General features: G+C 54.8%; 1 protein-coding gene across 5 annotated transcripts in view; it reads right to left on the bottom strand.

Annotated features, from left to right (window-relative positions):
• Positions 1–5,739: 5,739 nt before the first annotated feature.
• RAB11FIP3 (RAB11 family interacting protein 3) overlaps positions 5,740–26,209 on the bottom strand; it is a 119,400-nt gene continuing 98,930 nt past the window's right edge. For all 5 annotated transcript variants that reach the window (XM_029048936.2, XM_029048935.2, XM_029048938.2 and 2 more), the window contains 9 exons: positions 21,701–21,736; positions 18,892–18,985; positions 14,735–14,838; positions 12,797–12,937; positions 11,470–11,551; positions 10,089–10,226; positions 9,714–9,869; positions 8,716–8,856; positions 5,740–8,370 (listed from right to left, as the gene is read on the bottom strand). In XM_029048936.2, coding sequence (XP_028904769.2) covers positions 8,257–8,370; positions 8,716–8,856; positions 9,714–9,869; positions 10,089–10,226; positions 11,470–11,551; positions 12,797–12,937; positions 14,735–14,838; positions 18,892–18,985; positions 21,701–21,736 — 1,006 coding nt within the window. In that variant the 3' untranslated portion in view covers positions 5,740–8,256. The remainder of the gene's footprint in view (positions 8,371–8,715; positions 8,857–9,713; positions 9,870–10,088; positions 10,227–11,469; positions 11,552–12,796; positions 12,938–14,734; positions 14,839–18,891; positions 18,986–21,700; positions 21,737–26,209) is intronic.

The following is a 26,209-nucleotide window of genomic DNA, read 5'->3' on the forward strand; positions in this document are numbered from 1 at the left end:
CCCCCTCGCCGCCCCATCCCGGGCTCAGAGAAGCCCCTCGGGGTCAGCCCGTGACCGGCATCGCTCCCCTAGCTTGTGCTGACCACCCTCCCACCTGGGCCCCGGAGACTGTCACCCCAAATCCCACAGACCAGGCCTCACGGACACCCGGGGAGCCACCCCCAGACCCCCAAACACTGACACCCCGTCTCCCCCGTCGGCCGGTGCCTCCAGCCCCCCACCTCCACCTCCTCCATGTCAGCAGAGACCCCCCCCCACCCCACCCAGGCGGGGTCCGGGCCCTGTGGCGGAGGCGGAGGGCAAGGTTGATGAGTTTGCCCCCCAGCTTCCCCCGTGCAAGGGTGACTCAAGAAAGGAAGCGATGGCCCTGCCTCAGCTCCACACCCTCCACTCCCCACACCTGGTTCTGCTGGGCCCGGTGGGAGCGGCCTCGGCCTCCGAGAGGTCAACCCGTCCATCCCCCTGCTTCCAGAGCCTTCCCCAATCCCTCCCCGGCCTGCGTCCTGGCTTCAAGGGGGCTTTGGCGAGCACCCGCGCATACACGTGCACCTATAGGTTGGGGAATTCCCAATGACTTCACCTTACCCAGCGGCTCCAGCAAAGAGGTGGGGGAATGAATCAAGTTCGGGTTGGTTCCCGCTTCTCTCGTCCCGCAACCCCGCTCCGGGGTGCCGAACCTAACCCCGATCCCCTCGCCGGGCGTGGAGATGTGCCCGGGTGTCCCGATGCACAGCTGGGCCCCGGGACCTCAGAGCAGGAGCTGTGGGCTTCCCTTCCGGTCACCCCCATTGCCCTGCCCTTCTATCTTCTGAACCGTAGCCCCACTGGTTGCGGGGGAATAACCCAAGACGTCGTGGAGCCCAAGACCCCGACCGCATCATCTTTACTGCTGTGGAATAACTTGTGTTCCACCCTCCACCCCTGCTATCACCCTCCAGGTCATGAGAAGCAGTAAGGCAGTGTGCACAGAGCACAGCCATGAGTCAGAAGGTCATGGGTTCTAATCCTGGCTCCACGTGTCTGCAGTGTGACCTTGGGTAAGTCACTTTACTTCTCTGGGCCTCAGTTACCTTACCTGTAAAATGGGGATTGAGACTGTGAACCCCACCCAGTGCAGGGACTACGTCTAACCCGGTTTGCATGTATCCTCCTCAGTTCTTAATATAGTTCCCGGTACATAGTAAGTGCTTAACCAATACCATAATAATTATCATTATCCCACTGGTTTGCGGATTGGTCCTTGCTAGGTCACTGGATGGAGAGACAGGGATGGAGAGGGGGGAGTCAGGAGTGGTGGATGATCTTTGTTGGGTCACTGGGGGAGAGTCAAGGATTGAGAGGGGAGAGTGAAGGGTGGTGGATAGTTCGAGCTGGGTCACTGGGGAAAGGTCGGGACTGTTGTATGGTCTGTGCTGGGTCACTTGGGGAGAGTCATGGGTGTCGGAGGGTCCAAGCAGGGTCAAGGATGGAGTCAGGGGTGGAGGATGGTCTGTGCTGGGTCACTAGAGAATCAGGGGTAGGATATGATTCAACCCTCACCAGGTCACCATTCCAACAGGTGCCCCCTGTTGCCGTAGGAGGCTGCGTCCTGACCCGAACAGACTGAAAGGCTGACCCAGAAGGCGCTGGTGTTCGGGAGAGATTTCACTTTGACAATACCAGAATTTTTCCAATCGGCAGGATCTGGAGACCGTGAGTATGCCAACTGGGTTCTAGTTCCGAGGCTGGTGGGGTGGGGGTCCGGGGGGACAATGGGATGCTGTGAGGACAACACTGGATGGGGGAGGGGGATATAGGGACCTCTTCAAGGTCAACTTTCAACTGAGGAGTCTCAGTTTTGTTTCCCAAAGAATGACTGAGTGGAGGGAGAAGTGAACACCCATGACAGTGTGATCCAGGAGGCAGTGTGGCCCTATGGAAAGGGCCCAGACCTGGGAGTTCTGAGGACCCAGATTCTAATCTCAACTCCACTACTTTTTTTTAATGGTATTTTTAAGCGCTTATTATGTGTCAAGCACTGTTCTAAGCGCTGGGTTAGCTACAACTAATTAGGCTGGATATAGTCCCTTTCTCCACATGGGGCTCCCAGCCTAAATGGGAAGGAGAATAGGTACTGAATCCCCATGTTGCAGTTGAAGAAACTGAGTCATAGAGAAGCGAAGTGACTTGTCCAAGGCCACAGAACTGACAAGTGGCAGATCTAGGATTAGAATCCAGGTCCTCTGGTTCCCAGCTTTATTCACAAGGCCACAACTGCTCTGTGACCTTGGGCAAATCACTTCACTTGTCTCAGTTTCCTCATCTGTAAAATGGAGTTGAACTACCTGGTATCTCTCCCCCTTAGACCGTGATCCCCGTGTGGGACAGGGACTGTGTCTTACTTGATTCTCTTCTAGTTAACCCAGGACCCAGTGCAGCAGTTTGGCACATAGGAAGAGCTTAACAAATGCCACAGTGATGATCCCTATTGTTATTAGGGTCAGAGCACTGGCAGGGACATGTGTCTGCAGACCCCTCTGCTTCTCAGCCCTGCTAGGGCCATGGGGTAGGGACTTGAGGATGGGGTGACCCACCCATCTTTGCCAATCTGGGGGTTGCAGGCCAACCCCTCCCCAACGCCCTGTTGGATCCTGGGGGAGAACTCAGTGCAGTCTACAGTGCCGGGCAGTGAGACTAGCTAATCCACACTGCACACTCCGTGGGAAACAATGCGGTGCAGTGAGACCCTGGGTTGGCCCTCTCCCGCCCTCAGGTGAGAGATGGGCTCAGCTGCCATGGTTTTTTTTATGGTATTTGTTAAGCTCTTGCTTTGTGCCAGGCGCTATACTAAGCGCTGGGGTTTGGACAAGCAAACCAGGTTGGACAACAGTCCCTGTCCCACATGGAGCTCACAGTTTCGATCCCCGTTTTACAGATGAGGGAACTGAGGCCCAGAGAAATGAAGTGACTCGCCCTAGGTCACACAGCAGATGAATGGTGGAGAACAGAACCCAGGTCTTCTGACTCCCAAGCCTGGACTCTTTCCATTAGGCCCTGCCACCGTTACCTTCTCACTCACCTTCCCCCAGCTCTGTGTGAACTGGGCAGGGCTCCTGCAGCAACCGTCGCCGACTTCCTGGGGAGCAAACGACTTCCGGGCGGATGGACAGTCGGTCCCGGAGGCGGGGGCAGGGCCAAGGAGGCCCATGGGTCGGAAAAGAAATTGAACTGGGTCTTGAGATCAGAGCCCTCGTCCAACTCCCTTCTCCAAAAGGGGTCGGAGCTCATCCCGGCCGACCCCTTGGAGTCGGGGACTGCCCCCCCACCCCCAGGCTTCTCGGGGGGGGGGCGCAAACTGAACCTCCTCTTCCATCCTTCCCCTGCTGCAGCCCTTCCTCCCCTTCCCTGCCAAGTTCTTCCAGTCTGCGTCTATTCACCTGGATCTGTGACCTTTGGACATTTGATATCCACCCCACCCCCCAACCCACAGCACTTTTGTATAGATCTTTAAATTATACAATAAATTACCTATTTATATTATTGACCGTCTCCCCCTCTGGACTAGTAAGCTCATTGTGGGCAGGGAACGTGTCTGCTAATTCCGTTGCGTTGTACCCACGTGCTTAATACGGTGCTCTGCACGTAGTAAGCGTTCAATAAATACTACTGATGGATCGATTCGCCTGCCCTTCTCTGGAAGTGAGGGGATTGGAGCCGGAGGGGCCGGAGATGGGGCTCCCCCGGGGTACTCGGCCCCTCGGTAGCCTGGGGCGGGTTGGGGTGGGGTCCAGGTCGGGAGGCAGGGACAGAGGCATCTATGATCATCATCGCCATCATTCTCAATATTCTCATTATTCTCGCTCTGGTCTCCGCAGTAGCAGCCCCGTCCTTCAGGGCTCTTTGGTTCCACCTAGTGCCAGTAAAGGCGTCTGTGGGAGAGTCCAGCCCCCCCAGATTCATTCAATCGTATTTATTGAGCGCTTGTGTGCAGAGCACTGTATTAAGCGCTCCCCATGAGCACGCCCCCCCCCCCACCGCCCCATCCCAATTCTCCACCTGCAAGCACAGGTACACAAGCACACCCCCACAGATCCGTGGGCACACATCTATAGCTATGGGCTTGCACGTGTACACACTCCCACAGGTCTATATGTGCAGGAGCGTGCACACACACACACACACACACCCCGCTCACTGTGTTTAAAAAGGCTGTTGGTTATTGGGGAGCTGCATTCACCCGCTGGGGAGGGCGGCCTTGGCATTTCTCCCCTCTTTCCAGCGGCCTCCATGATCGGGGCCCCGTCCGCTCCTCGCCTCCATCAGTGTGGCCTCTGGCAAGTCCGGTTTGCCCCGTTTGTCCTCCGAGCTCCCAGTTAGACCCAGCCGGTCCTCAGTGCCAAGCCATGGAGGGAATTCCCTGGCCTTCTCTCTAACTCCCAACCCCGCCGCTCCTGCCCCACCCTGGCCACTTCCTGTCACTCCTGTGGGAAGGGCCTCGGACACTGGGGGCCTACGATGGGCTGGGTGAAACAGTCTTACCTGCTGGTGCCCCCCATCCTCCCAGACCACTCCGAGTTTGGCTGGGCCCACAGATTTGGCTTTGGGTCCTCTCTGCCCCTGCTGACCCCCTCTCCCTTCAGTTCCTTAAACACTTGTGTGTGTTCCTGCTTACTTCGTTGGCTGCTTCTGTATTTATCACTAGTGCATCTTGTTCCGAATGGGCTGGCGGTCTCCCACCCGACCCTGAGCTCGAGGGCAGCGCCTTCACCTTGGACTTCTGCTGTTCGTTCCCGGGGTCGTTGCTGATGCTATCAAACTAATTTACCCTGTGCTCAGGTAGTAGCAGTTCTCCCATCTACCTGGAATGAGAACTGGAGAATAATAATAATTATGGTATTTGTTAAGCGCTTCCTCTGTGCCAAGCACTGTTCTAAGAGCTAGGGTAGATACAAGGTGATCAGGGTGTCCCACGCGGGGCTCACACTTTTAATCCCCATTTTACAGATGAGGTAACTGAGGCACAGAAAAGTTAAGTGACTTTCCCAAGGTCACACAATAGACAAGAGGCGGAGTCGGGATTAGAACCCATGTCCTCTGACTCCCAAGCCCATGCTGGGAGGCTGGGGGAGGTTCCTTTTCTGGCCGGGATGACAGGAACCGATTCCGGTTAAGGGGGTGCTGGGGGTGGGCTGGTGCCCGACGCAGCTGGCAGCTTTGGCAGACCTTGGACTCGCTGCAGCCGGTGCACTATGTGGATAGGGGTTGGGGGTGTCAGGGGGTGGTCTCAGGCCAGAGGCACTGCTGAGAGCAGAACAGAGGGTCCCAGGCCAGCAGCTGTGTGCCCTCGGGCAAGTTACTTAACATCTATGGGCTTCAGTTTCTTCATTTGAGAGGGGGAAGAAATCCCTGCTCTCCCTTCCCCTTGTGAGCCCCACGTTGGACAGGAGGTGGATCCGATTTCAATCACTTTGAAGCTTGTACCTACCCCAGCACTCAGCACAGTGGTCCTCTCAGCCTGCTGGAGGCCCCGGGCTGGGCCGCCCACTCAACCTGGAAGCAGTCCCGTTCGTTCGCAGGGATCATCCATGGGAACGATCATTCCGAGCGGGGCTCCGATGGCTCCGAGGCCGGATGCAAGCCACGACTTGGCGAGGATTCCCAGGCTCTCCGAACTGAGTCCCTGTCCGTCCGACAGCCTCTCCTGCCGCCCTTCCTCCCCACACTCCCCGTGTCCCCAAAGAAGCAGCCCTCCAGGCCGTGTCGGGAACAGCTTTTAATCAAAGAATCGGTCCATCATTAAGACAACACGGGTTCTCTTCCCTTGGGCTGGACGCCCCCGTCCCCTCCCTGCCCTTTCCCTTTCCCGGGGCCGGCCTCCCAGCACCGGTGGGGGGTGTGGAGGGGAGTGCGCTCTCCGCAGGGGTGAAAGCGTGGCCAGTGTGCAAGTCAGTGCTCCGTTCGCGGTGCGGAAACCTTTCCCGGCGACTCCTATTTACAGTTACAGTACCTCTTAGTGACCGGCAGGGACAGAGGGAGTGGGCATCACTGGGGATACGGGCCCCAGGTTGAGAAGGCAGCGCTCTGATATTTATAGATTTTGTACATATATATATATATTTATATATTTATATAGTTCAGGTGTGTACACAGATAGTTTTCTCTCCAGAAAGTAATAAAAAAATTGACCGCCCTCCAGTCTATAAAAAATACCTACTCTACAGATAGAAAAATTTCTCCTCCAAGTATACACTGATTTACACTCAAAGCTTTGCCCAAAATGTACAACACGAGACAGCTTCCTGAAATACGGGGGCGGGGTGGGGAGGGCCAGGGTTACCAGGTCACCCTCTGAAGGGTCCCTGGGCCCTTAAGAAAGAAGCAGTTCCATCTTGACCCTCAGGTCCCCGGGCCCTGCGGGCCTCCGGGACTTCTGAGCTCACTGAGAGGTCCGGGGGGATGGGGGCGGCACGGGTGAGGGACGGGGCAGTTTGGGACGGATCGCTACTGACCGGTCCACGTCGCTGGAAGAACCTGACAGAGTTGGATGGGGATCCGCCAACGGGCTCTGCCCTTTCCCGGCCGGCCGAGTTTCTCTTTTGGATTATTTTTTCCGTCTTTTCCATTCTCTCTGTAAGACGGCATTGTTCCTCCCTCCTTCCTCTGCCCCTCTGGGACCCTGGCTCGCCCCTGGCGGCCTCTGCCCGACCGCATCCTCAAAGACGGGACCCCGTTGGCGTCTCTGAGTGGAATCCACTCGGTGACAGAAGCTGGGGTCAAAACTAAGACTAAGCCGGGGTACCCCACTCCCTTGGAACCCTCTGGGGTTAAGGGGGTGGGGTGGTCTGGTCCAAAATGCCGGTCTGGGAGGAGGGGGTGGGGGTCATGGGAGGGGCAGCCTTGGGTGAGGCTCACAGTGGGGGTCTGCGCTGGCCTGGCAGGGTAGAGGTCAAAAAAAACCTCTTCTCCAAACAGTTTCCAACTGGACTCTTCCCCCTCTGACCGTTCTTTACCGGAAAACGCTCGGGTTGGTGGTGTCGGAGGGTCAAGTCTTAGGAAAAGCGTAAGCTTCTCGGAGAAGCGAAGGCTTCCCTGTCTAATGGATGCTCTTCCCTCGACCGGGAACGGGAATCCGACTCCTGCTCTACTTGCCTCGGCTGGGAATTCCGTCGGGGACAAAGCCTTCCCATTTGACGACCCGAAAACCAAATGAAAGGCAAAGGCTGCTTGTGCCCCACCCCAGCAGAGGACTGTGGGTGAGCACAGGACCGTTCGGGGGTAACCGCCCTGGGGAGGATTCCTCCCTCAGCACCGGGGCTCTGCCCTCAGGCCAGCCTGGGATCCTCACAAGCCCAAACGCCTGGGAAAGGGCGGGCCGAGCGGCCTGACCATCATTCCCCCCAGGTTGCGGGAGGAGGCTCTGTGGACCGTGGCGGCTAGTTCGGGTTGGGATGGGCATGAGGAGGGGGCTGCCCCTCCGGCCACAGCACAGAAGGGTTACAGCTCTCTCCGTTTCCCCTTCCCTCCAGGGAGCGGTGCCTCGGCCCCAAGTCCGGGGGGAGAGTGGGAGAAAGAAAGGAGGAGTGCCATGGCAGCAGGGCCTCCGCCAGCGGAGCGCCCCACCAGCCCTCTGTGTGCGTAGGGTCTGGGCAGGAGGGCGACTTCGGAGCACAGCCCGGACAGGAGCGCGTCTCGTTTCCCTGCCGTTCCTCCCGCTGAACGCCCCTAGCGATGGGGGGACGAGCCCTGGGATGCCGGGAGGGACGCTGCCCCACCCTGAAGAGACCCCCGCCAGACCCTCCTTTGGCATACTCGGGGGGAGAGGGTGGAGGCAAGGGGTGGCCGTTGAGGGACATCTCATTAAGTCGAGGGGTAGCCGGCCCCCTCTTCCCTGCCTTCGCCGGGGGAATTCCGCAGGGCTGGGCGGGGCTGGGCCGGCTTCGGCCGGGTCAAATTCAAGTCCGCCCACTGCCCTCCCCCCGGGCCGGGGGCTCCCCGGAGGACCCCCGCCCATCGCCACCCCTGGGGTCCCCCACCCCCCTCAGATTTGGGGAGCGAGGGGGGCCTCAGTCTTCTCTCCTTCCCGGGAGGGTCTCCGGTTCAGCCCTCGGGGCCAGAAGATGACGGCAGCAAAAGACCAGGCATGGCGGGAGGGGACAGTCCTTCTATTGCTCCGGGTGAGTCCACACCCTGGGGGGCCCCTCCTCCTGCCTGGGAGTCCAGGGAGAGCCCGCCTCCCCACTCCCTGGGGGCCGCCAGGCCACTCTGGGCTGCTGCCGCTTACTTCACTTCCAGGATCGACGGGTTGGTTTCCATGATGGCCACAATGATCCTGTCAATGTAGTCCTGCAGGCGGAAGTTGATCTCCTCCTGCTTCTGAATGGCCTCCATCAGCTGTGCCGGAACAGGGGCAGAGCGGGGGGGCAGGGGGGCGTTACCCGGGGCCTCGGGGGGCCTCTCCCAGCCCTGGCCACCTGATCCCCACCTCCGTCCTGCCCCGACCATTTTCGCATGGGCATACGTGCATGAGCTCACACACACATACTCATACTGGGTAGGGGGAGGGCCAGAGTAGGGAAAGACACACTCCAAATACACCCCTCAGAGGTAGTGGAAGGGGTGCTGAGGCACCCCCTCACTCCCCGCAAACAGGTCCGCCCTTGGGGTGGCGGCCCTGGCCCAAGCTTCCCAAGGCCGGCGGGGCCCGGACTCGGCTAGGAAGGCAGGGCTCGGCCCTACCTCGTCACGGGAGACGGAGCTGATCTCTGCAGCCAGCGACTCGGAGAAAGAAGCCGAGAAGAGATTCTTGGCCCCCTGGATACTGAGGTTGATGATCTGCCCGTTGAGCTCATCGTTTTGCTCCTTCAGATTCCGGTTATCCTGGGTGACGCAAATGGGCGGAGGGCCGTCAATCCTCCAGGCAGGCCATGTGCCTCGCCCGCTCACCCCAGGTGGACCCAGGCTGCACTTCTGCCCTCCGCCTGCACAGGTAACAAGTTGGGTGGGCCCCTCAGGCAGCCCGGACCCCCATCTGGGGTGACCCCGGGCCGATCTCCCGGCCACGATGCCTGGGGCTCGGACGGTGCCGGCGGCTTCCTCCGGCTTCGCTCTCCTGACCTGACGCTGAGGGCCAGGCCTTCGCTTCCTGGTACCACTAGGGCCCACCTTCCCGGACCCCAGCGGGGGCATCCAGGGCACCTCTGACAACCGGCCATGTGCTGAGGTGCATCTCAATGGGGCAAGTGGGCTGTTGGACTGTAAACTCCCTGAGGACAGGGACTGTTTTCAGCTGTTAGCACAGTGTTCTGCACACTGTAAAGGCTCATTCAAGACTACTGAATGAGGCTGGGGGGAGGAGTTTACTGCCGGTAACTCCTCACTGGTCCTGGTTTTTGGCAGGGGATGCTTGTTAAGTGTTTAGTATGTGTCAGGCACCGTACTAAGTGTTAGGATAGATCCAAGCTAATCAGGTTGGACACAGTCCCTGTCCTACGTGGGGCTCACAGACTTTATCCCCATTTTACAAATGAGGTAATGGAGGACCAGAGGAGTCAAGTGACTTGCCCCAGGCCACATAGGAGACAAGTGGCAGAGCTGGGATTAGAACCCAGGTCCTTCTGACTCCCGGACCCGGGCCCTAGCCACTAGGCCCCGCTGCTTCTCGAGGCTTTTGGGTAGTCCCTCCGCGCCCGCCCTGCCTGGTGAGTCGGCCTCCCGGGGGCCCGCGGCCCAAACACCTGCTTCAGCCTGCGGATCTCCTGCTCCAGCTCGTTCTCCCGGGTCCGGCTGTGGTACTCCTGGAGTCCCACACTGCTGCTCCGGCCCCGCCGCTGCTCCGCTTCCAGTTTGAACAACTGCAGCTGCTCCAGCTGCTTGCGGAGGTCCTCGATCAGCTGCCGGCGCATGGGGAGGAGAGGAGAAGCGTTGGCAGGGGAGGACCGGCCCCCACGCTGGGATAGAACGAGCCTGGGCCACCCAGCCAGCTGGATCCCCAGTTCCCTTGTCCTGGGTGCAAGGATGTGCATGGGGGCGGGGGGCGGTGGGAGGGCACCTCGGGGGGTTTGGGACGGAGAATCGACCTCCGGGCAGGCCAGCTCTGACCCCCGCCTCACCTCCTGGGTCGACTCCTTGTCCTTCTGAAACTGGTGACGTTCGTGGCTCAGTCTGTCGCCCATCTTCCTCTTGGTCTCCTGCTCCTCGCTGAGCTGGACGGCAAGGTCTTCGATCTTGTCCAAAAGCTTCCGCTTCTCCTGCCGAAAACCGAGGTGGTTGGGCACGGAATCTCGACCCCCGAACCAGGCCGCCCCAAAGCAACCCCCAGCTCCTGTCTCGGCTAGGCCGGGCCGTCCTGGGAGTGGACCTGGAGTGGCTCCTTGGCCTAGCTTTCTCCATCCCTTGGTGACTGGGAATTAGGCTCGGGCGACTGGCCCGGGACTAGGTTTCACCGCCCCTCCACCTCATAGGACAGCTGTGGGGGAGTGGGAGTGTGTGTATGTAGGATTGTGTGTGCATATGTGTGTCCACCTGAGTGCCCACGATTTCCCTTGTAAGGGCCATTCTGTAAAGAATGCAATAGCACCACAACCGAGAAAGGCCAAAATGACATGGGGAAAAGGGGCTCAGAGGGGCCGGAGCACAGGGTGAGGACTTCCATGGGGGAGGGAAGGCGTGTCAAGAGGAAAAGCGTATGACTCACCCATTTCTCAGGTCTCCCTTGGGTTATACTCTCCCAACCACTTAGTACAGTGCTCTGCACATAGTAAGTGCTCGATAATATCACTGTGATTGATTTCCACTTCCCCTGGTGCAAACCCCCCGACTCTGGTGCCCACGGAAGACGTCGAAGCCATTTCCCCTGCAGGTGTGGAGTGGGGGTGTCCATCTTGGTGGCCAGGGCGGGGAGGCAGGGGGCTGCATCCCTGCTTGGAGGTGCTCTGCCTCCTCCCTCGCCCACGGAGGGGGTTGGCGGGGAGAAGGGGGTGGCAGCGAGGGGACTGATGTGGCAGTATGGTGAAAAGGGAGGCAGCTGAATCAGATCTGGGCAGAGGCACTCAGAAAGGAGAAGCCGGCGATGGGATGGGGCAGGAACATAGGAGATGCTGCGGTCTCTGGAGTTCTGACAGCACCTCTCTGGGCAGTGGTGTGGGCTGGGCCGGGGTGGGGACGTGAGGCGAGAGGGACTGAGCGCTGGGCACTCCAAGGGAGCCCATGTGGACGAGCCCCTGATGCTCGGGGAAGCTCGGCTGTGGGTGAGAGATCTTGCTGGCTGCTCTATCCATAAAGGAATCTCTGGGACCCTATGGCCGGGGGCCTCTCCTGCCCCTGAATGCTGTCTGAATACTGGAGGGACATGGGGGGTGGGACCACAGGGAGAGAGCCTCCGGGGCTCAGAGGAGATTCAAGTTCCCCGACTGGGAATGTCTGGCAACAGGCCCTGGGGAGGAACACCCCACCCCGCCCACCTACCCCCAGGGCTCTGGTGGGCTCCCTCACCTCCTCTAGCCGCTCGATATTGGCCTTCAAGCAGGGGGTGCACGATCGGAGCTCGCTGTTTTCATCATCCAGCTGTTGCAACCTATGGTAAACCAACACAAATTCCCATTCTTCTTTGTCCTCTCTGCGGGGCAGGGGTGATCGGGACCAAGGCGAGTGCCCCCCGGAAAACCACGCGCCCGAGTCGCAGCCCGGAACTGCGGGACTGGGCCAGGACACCAAGGTGTGGGGGAGAGCTGAGGGGCTTTGGGCGGCTGAAGGAGGGAAGAGAGGGAAGGGAGTCGAACCACTTGCTCTGCACTCAGCTGTCGAAGACGCCTCACCCGTGTGCTCGTCTTGTGAGGCGGCCTGGACTCAGGAGCCACGGGTCTCTCCCATCCCCCCATCCCGCCGTTGGAATTGAGGGTGGGGCCTGAAGACCCCGTGGAACATTGGGCATTTTCCGTTCCGTATAGTACAGTGCCTGGCGCATAGTAAGTGCCTAACAAATACCCTTAAAAAAAGCACTTATTGAGTTGAGAAGCAGCGTGGCCCAGTGGAAAGAGCATAGACCTGGGATCAGAAGACCTGTTCCTAATGCCGGCTCTGCCACTTGTCTGCTGTGTGACTTTGGACAAGTCACTTCACTTCTCTTCATTTGTAAAATAGGGATTAAGACTGTGAGCCCCACGAGGGACAGGAACAGTGTCCAACTCAATCATCTTGCATCTATCCCAGAGCTTAGTACAGTGCCTGACACATAATATGTGCTTAACAAAGACCATAAAAAATAAAATCCTCAGGTTGCAATCCTATTCTCTGAAGGGACAGCTGTGTCAGGCCATACACCTCATTCGTTTGTTCATTCATCCATTCAATCGTATTTATTGAGCACTTACTTGGGAAAGTACAGTACAAAAGAACAGTGACTTTCCCTGCCTACAGCGAGCTCGCAGGATCCTGGGCTCTGTCTCCTTTGCTAAGTGGAGAATTAATGTTGGTACTTGTTATTTGTTAAGAGCTTACTATGTGCAGAGCACTGTTCTAAGCGCTGGGGTAGATACAGGGTCATCAGGTTGTCCCACATGGGGCTCACAGTCTTCATCCCCATTTGACAGATGAGGTCACTGAGGCACAGAGAAGTGAAGTGAATTGCCCACAGTCACACAGCTGACAAGTGACAGAGCTGGGATTCAAACCCATGACCTCTGACTCCCAAGCTCCTGCTCCAAACCACAAGCGAGGGAGTTCTTTTCCCCTCCAATCCTGACTGCGGGGTCCCAAGGGCAGGCAAATAGGGTAGTAGGGGTCACCACAGCCTCTCAGGACTCCTCCCAATCTCCCTTACCTGGCCTGGAGATTCTCAATCTCGATGCTCTTCTCTCGCTCCATCTTGCACAGGAGGTCTTTCTGCCTCCGAATTTCTTCGAGGATCATCTCGTCTGCTTGCAACTCCTGCTCTTTCAGCTGCTCCTCGAGGGCGTTGGCTCTTTGGAAAGGAAAGAGGTGGGAAATGAAGGGGACCCCCGGAGCTTGCTCTGGGTGCCCCACTGCCTGACCCTTTTTTTCCCTACATCTTCTAACAAAGAAGGGAGGGGTTTCTGATGAATACAAGAGGGAGCTCATCACCTACAGTGGTCCCCTGGAGTTACCTGAAAGCAACCAAATGCTTCCTCCCAGAACCCAAGGCAGCCTCTGAGTATTGAAGCCATGGGCAGGGGGAGGGAGGGGAAACTCTAAATGCATGCTGGAAGAATTTCTTCCTCTCTCCACAGCTTCCGTCTGCTCTGAATCCTCATGTACCTCAGTCTCATCCTCCCCCAGGCATAAGCTGTGTGACTTTGGGCAACTCGCTAAACTGCTCTATGCCTCAGTTCTCTCATCTGGAAAATGGAGATTAAGACTGTGAGCCCCATGTGGGACAACCTGATAACCTTGTATCTACCCCTGCGCTTAGAACAGTGCTTGGCACATAGTAAGCGCTTAACAAATACCATCATCATCAGCAGTAGCAGCAGCTATTCCTTAGCGGAGAATGAGGTTCCAGGAGGCTCTGAAGGGCTGTAGTGACCATGGTGATTTATCGATCGAAAGACTGGAATGTTCCTTCACATCAAGTTTCTAACTTTTTGGTCTGAGGGAGAGCGGGTCAGCACGGATAAGTGCCACACAATTACAGGGGTCCATCAGAGGGCATCTCCTATGCCAATGTCTGTTCCCATTGCCCTACCAATACTTGCACCAGCTTCCCTCCCTGCCACGCTGCTTTCTCCCATTTCCCTAGGGGCAAACTGAAGGGAAAGGTGCCACGATCTCGACGACTCGAAAATCACGAATCTTCCCAGAGGGCGGGATGGTCCCTGTCAGGAATGGTTGCACCCTGGGCTCCGCCATCCCCTTGGGGAAAAGCGATCTGGTTTTCGCCCAGATCCCACAAGGGATTGGAGAGAGCCCTGGGACCTGAATCAGTTCTCGCAAAGTTAATTCGATTCCTCTAAAAGGGGAAATTCAGTGGTTCGAGAGTAGCGGGTCTGGCCTGCTGCAGCATGCGCTCTTTGTGTTTCACATTGTCCCGTGGAGCAGGGTTTGGGGGTGGTTGAAGAGGAGAGTATTAAAGTGACCCAGCTGCTATCAGTGGCACTGCCTAGTTGGCACAGTCTGGGTCTGGATGTCAGAAGGATCTGGGTTCTCATCCCGGCTCCACCACTTGTCTGCTCTGAGACCTTGGCCAAGTCACTTCACTTCCCTGGGCCTCAGCTCCCACAGCTGTAAAATGGGTATTTTACTATGAGGCCCATGTGGAACACGGACTGCGTCCAACCTGATTAGCTTCTATCTACTCCAGCAATTAGTACAGTACCTGACTCACAGTAAGCGCTTAATACCATAAAAAGCAAAACAAAAAAACCCCCTCCCAACCACCTGCCACCACTCTTCTGCTTCATTCGAGAGGGGCCTCAGACTGTTTTGGGACAGTGATAATAATAATAATATGTGCTAGGCACTGTACTAAGCCCCGGGGTGGATACAAGCAAATTGAGTTGGACACAGTCCCTGTCTTATGTGGGGCTTAGGGGCTTATGTGGGTGTCTATCCCCATTTTAAAGATGAGGTAACTGAGGCCCAGCCACACAGCAGACAAGTAGCAGAGCCAGAATTAGAACCTATGACCTTCTGGCTCCCAGGCACGTGCTCTATCCGTTACGCCAGGATGCCGCCCAGACCGCCCACCCCCCGCAAAATGGCCCCATATATCCCCCCCAGAGAAATATCCGATGGGGCTCACCTGTGCACCAGCTGCAGGTTTTCCTGCCTCAACCGGCTCTGCTGTTCTCCGTTGGCAGCTGTGTCCTTCTCCAGCTCCGTCACCCTCTTCTCCAGGAAGACCACCTGGGTGATCCAAACAGGGGAGCCTTACTCCAGGTCCCGAGGAAACATGATGCCTCTCCCCACCCAGTTACTGACAACATGGTTGGGGGGTGGGGGGCCCGAGATCCAATCTCCACTGTGCTGCCCTGGCTCCCCTCAGTCGGGGGGTGGGAGGAGGGAGCGTTCTCGGGCTCAAGAAAACACATGCCAAGGAGCTGGGCTGTTCCCACACTCTATGCATGTAGTACAGCGGTGTCTCCTTCGGACACCGCGGTGAGTCGTATCTAAAGAGGCTCATGTGAATGGAGGGACAGACGGGCGGATCGACAGAAGTGCCCAAACTCCCTCACGGCAGCCCAGGCTTGCAGGGAAAAGTGTGTTCTGGCAGGACTGAGTGTATACTGCTCTTCTCCATGACTGAACTGAATGACCGAATGAGCGAGTTAGTGAATGACTGTGTAAGTGAATGTGTGATGGAATGAGTGAGTGAATGAGTGAATGATTAAGTGAATGTGAGTGAATGAATGAATGACTCCTCTTCCCCAGTGGATTCATTTATTTCCTTCTCCACAAGTAGTGCTCTCTCTGCTCACAGCTTTTATGCTCCCCCGCCACCTCTGAGGGATGCTTCCTTTGCCTAATATCTAAGTTACAGTGAGCAGGCTTGGCTGAAGCTTAATCCTTTCCAGGTCTGCCGGCGCTCGCCCCGACCATGAAGCTGCTATGACAGAAAACAACCTGTCCGAAGGCCCAAAACCTTGTTCCAAAGTCTCCGAAACATTCACCGTGCAAAACGCCGGACTCAAGATTTTGGTGAGATTACTGCCACAAAATAGTCGCTCCTTAAGGTGAAGAGACCCGAGCAGGGCAGTCTGCCTGACAGCCGTTTGGACGGAGGACGCTTAAATCGGGTCTCTTCTCTCTGGCCTCAGGGTAGACCAGCTCTGGTCTTCACTACTGACAGAGATGCGCTTCTTAAGTAGTCTGTGCCAAGCCCACAATCTGCTGCTAAAGGGTGGGGCAGCACCATTATGAGCACAGCACGGTAACGGTGAATGAGAATGCTTAAAAAAGAAAAATTCTACAAATAGGAAAATCCAACAAGATCCACTTGGAAAATTCAGGGAAGGAAAGGTCCCAGAGCTCTGAAAAATCCTCCTACTCCTCCTTGAAACTGAGCTTTCAAAACGGCATCTGCCGAGCATCGGATGTATCCGTAGAGCTGAATTTAGAGTAGCTGAGGGACGACAATGAATCCCGGTGGGAAATCCTTATTAAAATCATGTCTCTTCCAAGAGGCCTGCCCTGATTATACTCTCGTCCTCGCTACTCCCTCTCCTTTCTGCATCAGCCTTGCACTTGAATTTGCACCCTTTATTAATCCCACCCTCACAACACTTATGTCCATATGTGTCAATTATTTTCAAGTCTGTCTCCCTCTCCAGACCGGAAGCTCCTTGTGGGTAGGGAATATATCTACCAACTCTGTTATATTGCATTCTCCCAAGTGCTTAGTACAGTGCTCTGCACACATCTTAATAAATACGATCGACTAACTCTTAATAAATAAGATCGACTGACTGATTGACTGAAATCCTCTCTTCACGACCCTACAGCCTCTGGGGCTTTTGCAATGGCATTTGGACTGGCAGCCTAAAGCCACCCTAGTGCCGTACCTATTGACCTCTCTGCCTACCAACTCTGTCACTCTATCCTCTTTCCCTCTTCATACAGACTCATCCGTCCAGCGCCCAGTCTCTCCCACTTTGGACCAGAAGTCCCTTGGAGAAATGAAAGCCCCCAGGCTTCCTTCTGGGCCATCCGACACCCTGACATTGACCACGTGATTTTCCGCCGGTCCCCCCCCCCCCCGACACCTCCTCTGGAGGTACACTGGAGGTTCAGTGAGAAGGTTGACATTAGAGGAATTAAGTGTGTGGGCTGGTTGTAGTAGGAGATAGCAAGGTGAGGTAGGAGGGATCAAAGTGCTTGCATGCTTTAAAGCCAGCGGTTTTTGTCTGATGCAGAGGTGCACGGGCAACCAATGGAGTTTCCTGAGGAGTGGGGGAATGTGGTCTGAATGTTTTTGTACGAAAATGATCTGGGCAGCGGAGTGAAGTATGGACTGGAGTGGGGAGAGAGAGGAGGCGGGGAGGTCAGCAAGGAAGCTGATACAATAATCCAGGAGGGACAGGACAAAAGACTGGACTGATGGGGTAGTAGTTTGGATGGAGACTTGGCGGATTTTAGCAATGTTGTGAAGGTGGAACTGACAGGATTTACTCAAGGATTGAGTATGTGGGTTGAATGAGAGAGCGGTCAAGGATAATGTTAAGGTTACAGGCTCGCTCTTCCCTCCTCCTAGACCGTGGGCCCCGTTACCAGGGGGCCGCTGGGCACAAGGCGTGCCAGCTCCAGAATAACAGTAGCAATATAGTATAGCACTTAGTACAGAGCCTGGCACAAAGTAAGCACTTAAATACCATAAAAAAGATACCCACACTGAACAGGCAGTCAGTTAGTCAACTGTATTTACTGAGCGCTTACTTTGTGCAGAGCACTGTACTAAGTGCTTGGGAGAGTACACTATAACAATAAGTACAATAAAACAAAGTACAATATAAGAATCTGGTCATCTCTGTGAGCCTGTGAGCCCCACAGGGGACGAGGACTGTGTCCAACCTGATTATCTTGTCTCTACCCCAATTTGACACATAGAGCTTAACAAATACCATAATAATAATATTAGAAATCATCAGTAAAGAAGCATTGTGACCTAGTGGATAGAGCACGGGCCTGGGAGTCGGAAGGTCATGGGTTCTAATCCCAGAACTGTCCTTGTCTGCTGTGTGACCTTGGGCGGACACCTTAAATTCTCTGGGCCTCAGTTATCGCATCTGTAAAATGGGGCTTAAGATTGTGAGCCCCATGTGGGACAGGGACTGTGCCCTTCCTGAGTGGGTTATATCTATCCCAGCGCTTAGAATAGTGCTTGACACTGCGCTTAAATTACCATCATCATCTCTGAAATTGCTCAATGAGAAGGTTCACGCACAGTACCCTCAAAACAAAGATCTCTCAAGGAAAGTGTTCCCACATACAGCTCTGTACATGGTAAGCCCTCAATAAATACGACTGAGTGACTGAATGAATGAATACTATCAGCAAACGGGGAAGGATTGGTACTGTTATCATCCGGATAAGTTCCTTTGAGAAGAAGACTGCCTGGGAAGAGATTACTGCTTATTATCAGCAAAAGAAAGGAGGCCACTGGACACAGGACAGCGTGCTAGATCTTTCCAGGAGCTCATGGTAGCCTAGTCAGATTACGGTATCCTCCTAACTGGTCTCCCTGCCTCCAGCATCTCCCCTCTCCAGGACACATTTGCCTCTCCGCCTCATATCCTCTTCCTAAAAAGCTGTTCTGCACCTGCCTCCTGACTCCTTTGCTCTGCATCGAAAGGAGACTCCTGATCATTGGCTTTAAGGCACTCCCTCAGCTCCCCCATTCTTGTCGATCCACTCCCCTCTCCTCCTCTATCCCAGATCACCCTCTCCATTCCTCCCGGGCCCAGCTTCCAACTAGACTCTCCCGCCTCGAACCCCGGCCCTCCCTCCCCTTTTGGAGCCAGCACACAACGGTTCTTCCTATCTTCAAAGCCCTTCTGAAATCCCACCTCTTCCAAAATGCTTTTCTCCTCCCTGGATTGCACCCTCCCAGTTACCCCCGCAGTGCTTTTGCACTTTCTCCTCCTGCCCCTCTTGGTGGGACCATTTTATCCGCTCTCGTATTTGAGCACCTCTTCTGCCTTCCTGAAAATTATTTTCCATTCCTCCCCACTACTGGGCTGCAAGCCCCTTTTGAGCAGGGATGGTCTCGGCTATGTGTTTCGCGCTCTCCCGAGCGCCTCTCCCAGCAAGCACTCAGTGAGGCCTGTCAGTCAGTCAACTGTATTTATCGAGCAGTTCCTGTGGGCACAGCACTGTACTAAGCGCTTGGGAGAGGACAGGATATAACAGACACACTCCCTGCCTATGACATGCTTACAGCCGGTCAACCAATTCCCCGGGTACCTTGTCGGTAATGTCCTCCTCCGTGCCGCCCACGGGGTCTTGGTAAGCCTCCTCCATCATGTCCCCAGACAGCTGGCCCGTCTGATGCAAGTGCCTACGGCGAAGCAGAAACGACCCGATGCCAAGCAGGTTCCACGTTTGGAGGGAGACAGAAATGACGTAGAGGGACTTGAGCAGGACTCCAATGAGCACCGAGAGGCCCCAGCTGGCCAGAGCCTGGGCGGCCAACACCATGGCACACGCTCCCTGGCCTCGAGGAGCCACTGGGCTCAGGTCCCCGGTGCGGCCCGGGCCCTGGCCTTCCTGATCTGGGTGGAGGTGGCATGGCCCTGGCAGGGGGAGAGAACAACTCTATTTGCCACGTTCTCCTTCTTGTGCTCTTTGGAATAGGTCTCCAACTCCTCAAGCCGGGCATGTGGGAGGACAGCACTTTGTTCTCTGGGGCAATTAAAAGGGAAAAAAGGGAGGGGATGCCTTTTGGATGGATTCTAATCTTCTCAAAGCTAGTAAATTATTAATTCTGACTCACTACGGCCGGTAGCCAAGCTTCATCATCTGCACTCACCTCTATAGGATTTCTGAATTCATCTGGCACGTTGGGGAAAGAGGGCTTTTTTCTACAATCCAGAATGCCAAAATCCCCGGGGGGCATGTGGTTCGGTCCCCTGCAGGTGACTGACTTTGCAATCCAGGAGGGGTGCTGAGATCCATACTGCTTGGAGATCTAAAGGGATGGGCTTTCCACAACCTCCCTCGAGGACCCCTGGACCGGCTAGTGTCTGAGCTGACTGGGTGAACGGCATCTGCGCTTGGTACAGTGTTCTACACACAGTAAGCGCTCAATACATACGACTGAATGAATGAATCTGTGTTCAGCAAAAAGCTCTGGCGCATAGGAGGTGCTCAAAAAATACCTTTCTATTGGGTAAAAAAATCTTAGTGTCTTTCTCCCCTGTTAACTATAAGCCCCTTGAGGGCAGGGATCATTTCTACCAAATTTACTGTACCCTCCCAAGATCTTGGTCTAGTGTTCTGCAGTAAGTGCATGATAAACAACACTGATTGATGGGTCAATTATAATCACCCTAGTGAGGATTATACTGTACTAAGCGCTTAACTACTACCATGATGATCCAAGTGCTTATTCTATCTCTCCTTGACTACTGTATCAGTCTCCTTGCTGACCTCCCTGCCTTCTGACTCTCCCCCACTCCAGTCTGTATTTCACACTGCTGCCGAAATCATTTTTCAAAACAAGAGTTCAGTCCATGTTAACCCACTCCTCAAGAACCTCCAGGGTTTGCCTATCCATCTGGTCACCAAACAGAAACTCCTTCCCATTGGCTTTAAAGGACTCGGCTAGCTCACCCACTCCTAAATTACGCATGTTCCCTTCACTCCTCTAACACCAACATACTCACTACAGGTCGATCTCATCTATCGCGCTGCTGATCCCTTGACTGTCTCCTGCCTCTTGCCTGGAGGTTCCCCCGGCCCAGACACTTCGTATCTGTAAAATGGGGGCTGAGACTGTGAGCCCCACGTGGGGTAGGCAATGTATCCAACCCCATTTGCTTGTATCCACCCCAGCGCTCTGTTGAGTGCCTGGCACACAGTTAGCGCTTAACAAATCCCATAATTATTATTATTATTATATCTGACAGGCGATCACTCTCACCATCTTCAAAACCTTACTGAAGGCACACCTCCTCCAAGAGGCCTTCCCTGGCTAAGCTCTCATCTCCCCTCTTCTCTCTCCATTCTGCGTCACTCTTCCACTTGGATTCGTTACCCTCTGTTCACCCTCCCTTCAGCCCCATTGCACTTTTGGACGTATCTAATTTATTTTAATGTCCGTCTCCGCATCTAGACTGTAGGCTTCTTATGGGGAGGGGATATGTCTGCCAACTCCACTGACTGCCCTTTCCAAAGTGCTTATTACAATGCTCCGCACACGGCACTCAATAAACAGGACTGATTGATACTATTAATGCTGCTACTACGGTTACAGCTTCTGCCAGTCGATCTGCTCCTTAGGAGGGGGCCGCTGACGGAAGAAAACAGCACCAACCTGAGATTTTCGGATACAACTGAGAGGCAGCGTGGCCTAGTGGGAAGAGCCTGGGGCGGGGAACCAGAGGACCTGGGTTCTAAACCTGGCCCCACCACTTGTCCACTGGGTAACCTTGGATACGTCACTCTACTTCTCTGTATGAAGTGGGGATTCAAGATGTGAGCGTGGGGATTCAAGATGTGAGCCCCATGCGGGACCTGAACTGTGTCCAACCTGGGATCAAACCCAGGGCTCAGAACAGTGCCTGGCACATAGTAAGTGCTTAACGAATACCATAATTATTATTATTTCCCCCAACCCCCGCCTGACTGACCATCCTTGGATGGAAGCCAGCATGTGCCCAGATTCCTTGTGGACGGGGGCGTGTCTCTTGCCTTCTGTAACGCCCCAAACCGCTTACTATCCTCAACCCAGTGCGTGTTCAGTAAATACTGTTATTAATACTACTCCCTACTAATATTACTACTGCAACTACCAACGCCACCTTATAAAGGGCTGAAGATGAGACTCAGGAGCAGCAGCCAGAACAAAACCTTCTTCTAAACTCCACCACCACCGCCTCCGCCCCAACGCCCCCGGGGTCAGAAGATGCAAAACGGTGACCCCTTCGGCTGCCAGAGACCGGGGGCAGTTCTCCGCAAAGAGTCCACTTGCCTGCCTGCCTGTCTCCTTGCCCTCCGCCACGTTTCCGACCCACGACTCCTCGGGCACGGGAAAGGAAGAAGAAATACCTACCTTGCTACCTTCTTGCTGGAGAGCCTCTTATTCGGACTGTGTCGGGGGGACAAAATAACAGGAAAACAGAGTCAGGAAAACAGAGAGAGAAGGGCAAGGGGAAACAGGAAATTCGAACGAAAGATACAGGGATGGGACATATCCTTTCCCGACTGCGCGCGCACACATACATATATACAGTCATGCAGTGCTAAGCTTTGAGGCAACCTCCATGCAAAACACACATGAAAACACACACAAAATCACACACACACGATCATGCAGTGCTCAGCTTCGATGCAACCTCCATGCAAAATGCCAGAGACCTGGCCAGTGGCGCTCCCCTCGTCCCTGCACTTCCCCAACTGAGCTCACTCACCCCTGACTTGAGCAGTCGGCCCCCACATGCTCACCAGAGACCCCCGACACCAGCCCCGAACACCGCCCCAACCGGAACCGGAGCTGAAGGGAGTGAGGGCGCTGAGGGTCACGGCTGAGTCACCCGCAGGGGTGGGCCGGGCTCCGGCTGGACGGCTCTTCCTCTGGCCTGGAGGCCTCCGCTTCTCGTGGCCCGTGGAGACGCCTGCGCCAGGCCTGGGGAGCGACACTCCTCCACCCCGGGGTGCCAACATCGGCGTCTCGGGGCTTGGCGCGGCGGCTGCGTCCTCTACCCCGCGTGGCCCCATCACCGTCCTGCTCTGCCTGTCCAGCCTGGGCTCCAGGACCTCGGCCTCTCCCGCCGTCAGCCCACGCCGGCGATGCGGGCCGCCCCTCTTCCCTGCCAGTTTCTCACCGGACCGGGCCGATGGTATGGCAGGCCCGAGGAGGCTGACATACAGAGGAAGGTGTCACTTGAGGGAGGCCTGAACTTGGGGCTGGGGTTTATTCTCTGGACGGACCGTGGGCACCTGTTCCGGAAGACACCTCCTGCCCCGAATTCCATGCCAGTCAGTGCTCCTCCAGCCCCACCCCGACCCCAGAGGGCCCTGGTGATTCCAGTTTAAGACACATATTTTTCACAATCCCGGCGCGGCCCACAAAATTCATTAGTGGGCTCCCGCTGGCTTGCGGATTCCCTGGTTTTATTCACAATAATTCAGGTTGTCTAAAACCCCTCCTCGAAGGCAGTTGGAAAGCTCTTCCTTTTTGCTTTCCCCCCGGAAGAAATTCAAGTTTATATTGGAGCCAAATGTGCTCTCCCTCACTTTGGTGGTCTGCCCAAATCCTTTTGCCCATCCAGAGAGAGCGAGTTTTCTTTCCTCACCTGACCCGGTCACGCCCGGACCACTTTCTTGGGGTTCTCCTCCTTTGGCTTTTTGAAAGAACTGCAAAAGCCCATTTTATCCCTGCCTTTAGGCACCCTCGCAGGGAAAGAGGTAGGTTGAATCATAGTCACGTGAGAAATGTCTCATTTTGGAAAACATTTCTAGGGACCAGAGAGAAGAAAATTTTTTCTATTGATTCCTCGGGGAATCAGTATTCTCTGAATGCAACAGCTGGACCCAGGCGGCCCACCGTCCGACGGATCGACTTTGACAAGTCCCACCGCTGGCCCCTCTGGTGGGGCCGTACTGGCTGCAGGGGCCACATCCAGAACTCTAAGCCACCAGCCAGGGGAGCCTGAAATCAAGTCTGTGGATCTCCAGGTGATTTTTAACGATTCCCCAACTAGCATTTCACAAAGTGGACTGGCAGTTAAGGGACGGACAGGATGGCTTTACTGTTAGACTCAGGGTAGCCTAATGGCAAGAGCTCGGGTCTGAGAGTCAGAGGACTTGGGCTCAAGTCCCGGCTTTGCCACCTGACTGCTGTTTGACCCTGGGCAGGTCACTTCACATCTCTGGTCATCCTCTTCTGTAAAATGGGGATTCAAGGTCTGTTCTCCCATGCACTCAGATGGAGAGCTTCCTGTGAGACAGGGACTGAATCTGACCCAATTACCTTGTATGTATCCCAGGGCTGGGCACACAGTATGTGCTTAACAAATACCAGTTATCATTATTGTTATTACTATTATCCCCTCCATCCCGGCTCCTATTCTGATAGTGTTGATTTTCAAGGCTGACGCTGTTCTGTTTCCTCCTCCTCCAGACTCTAAGTTCGTTGTGGGCAGGGAACATGGAACCAACTCTCTTGGACTGTCCTCTCCCAAATGCTTAGCATAGCGCTCTGCACACAGTAAATGCTTGATAAATATAATCGATTAATATTGATGGACTGATTGGAGAGTCCTATCGCTTAGAACAGTGCTTGGCACATAGTAAGCACTTAAATACCATCATTATTATTCTCCAAGTCCCTGAAAATGTGGACCTGTCCCAGAGCAGCTTTGGGGGTTCAGGTCTTCAGAGTGGCATTGGGGGACCCCTTTGTCTTTCATGTCATACATTCTGAGGGTGGGGGCTTTGGAGGAGCCAAGCTAAATGAAGTCACCCTCTCAGCTGTCACCAAGGGCAGGGACCCCCGGCTTTATTTTTAATCCAAACTGGGCAACAATCATTGTGGATTCTCACAGTAACCCATGAGCCAACCTTAGCACTTGGGAATTCATTTATACTCATCCTCAGCATTCTGAATATATATTCACTTGTTTAGTTATTTATTTTGACTACTCCAGTACAGATTTTTATGCCTGCCTCCCCCAGTATAGTGCAAACTCCTTGTAGGCAGGGATCGGGTCACTTCCTTATTCTGTATTTCCCAAGTACCTAGGATGGTAGATTTTGATCCCCTATCACAAGCCATGAGCCCGTTGAAAGCAGAGATGTGTCTAATTAAATCATATCTATTGCCTGCAGAGCACTGTACTAAGCACCTGGGAGAGTACAATATAATAGAGGTGGTGGACACATTCCCAGGCCACAAGGAGCTTACAATCTAGAGGGGGAGAGAGACATCAAAATAAATTACGGATCTGGGCATAAGTACTTTGCGGCTGATGGAGGGATGAGTAAAGGGTACAGATCCAAGTGCGAAGGTGATGGGGGGTGGGAAATGCAGGCTTAGTTGGGACAGGCCTCCGGGAGGAGATGTGAATTTAATAAGGCTTTGAAGGCAGGGAGAGTGATGGTCGGTTGAATATGAAGGGGTAGGGAATTTCAGGCCGGAGGCAGGACAGGGCCGAGGAGTCTCACACGCACATTTTTTCCCAGCGCTCAGTACAGTGCTCTGTCCACAGTAAGTGCTTAGTACATACGATACCTTCTGCAATTCACTCCACCCAGTGGGTGCTCCATTTGCCTCTTATGAGCAATATCTGCAGTGCACGCTCGGGGCTAAGACTCTCTGCCACTCCTGTTGGGAGATTCCATTTGCACCCGATGAAGAGTTTCTTATTTAGAGGTTTTCCCAGCAGAGAAGAATTATACCATGTCGGATCTGGGATGAATTTAATTATATCCAGCAATTCTCTCCTAATAAATCAGTGTGGAGGGAACCGCATTCCATCCTCACAATGCTGAGATTATTCCGCAAATTTGATGATTTCCCAGTACTGCTTTTAAGTGATGAACAGCCTGCCCTTCAACTCTACTTGAAGGGAAAAAATCTTTATTTTTTATTTCTTATGGTATTTGCTAAAGGCTTACTATGTGCCAGGCACTGTACTAAGCACCGGGGAAGATTTGAGACAATCAGGTCGGACACAGTCCATGCCCCATTTGGAGCTCACCATTTTAATCCCCATTTTAAAGATGAGGTAACTGGGACATAGAGAAGTAGAGTGACTTACCCAAGGTCACACAGCAGGCAAGTGGCGGAGCCGAAATTAGAACGCAGATCCTCTGACTCCCAGGCTCTTCCCGATAGGCCACGGTACTTCTCAATCTTTTTTAAAACTCGAACTCCTCAGCACTCCTCTGGCCTCCCACCCAACCATTCCCCATCACCCCTCAAAGGCCGGGATTTCAAGCCTCACTGGTAACTGGCTGCTAGTGGGTCAGGCGGTTTGGGAGGAGTCTTGATGACACCAGGAGGGCGGGGCGACGCCCTGAGGGCGGCCCCGCAAATTTGTCACTGGAGATGGCATAACCATCCTTCCCGTCTCACGAGCCCACAAATTTGGCATTATCCTTGACTCCTCCCTCTCATTCCACCCACATATTCAATCCGTCACTGAATCCCGTCAGTCCCACCTTCACAACAGCGCTAAAATCCGCCCTTTCCTCTCTGTCCAAACTGCTACCACATTAATACAATCATTCATCCTATCCCGCCAGGGTTACTGCATCAGCTTCCTTGCTGACCTCCCAACCTCCTGCCTCTCCCCACTCCAGTCCATAGTTCACTTCGCTGCCCGGATTATCTTTCTACAGAAACGTTCAGGACATGTCACCCCCCACTCCTCAAAAGTCTCCAGCGGTTGCCTATCCACCTCTGTATCAATCAAAAACACCTCACCAATGCCTTTAAAGCTCTCCATTACCTTGCCCCCTCCTACCTCACCTCATTTCTCTCCTACAACCCAGCTGCACGCTTTGCTCTGCTGGTGCTAACCTTCTCCCTGGGCCTCAATCTCACCTGCCTCGTCGC

The sequence above is a fragment of the Ornithorhynchus anatinus genome, chromosome 21, assembly GCF_004115215.2.
Source record: "Ornithorhynchus anatinus isolate Pmale09 chromosome 21, mOrnAna1.pri.v4, whole genome shotgun sequence".
Taxonomy (NCBI): domain Eukaryota; kingdom Metazoa; phylum Chordata; class Mammalia; order Monotremata; family Ornithorhynchidae; genus Ornithorhynchus; species Ornithorhynchus anatinus.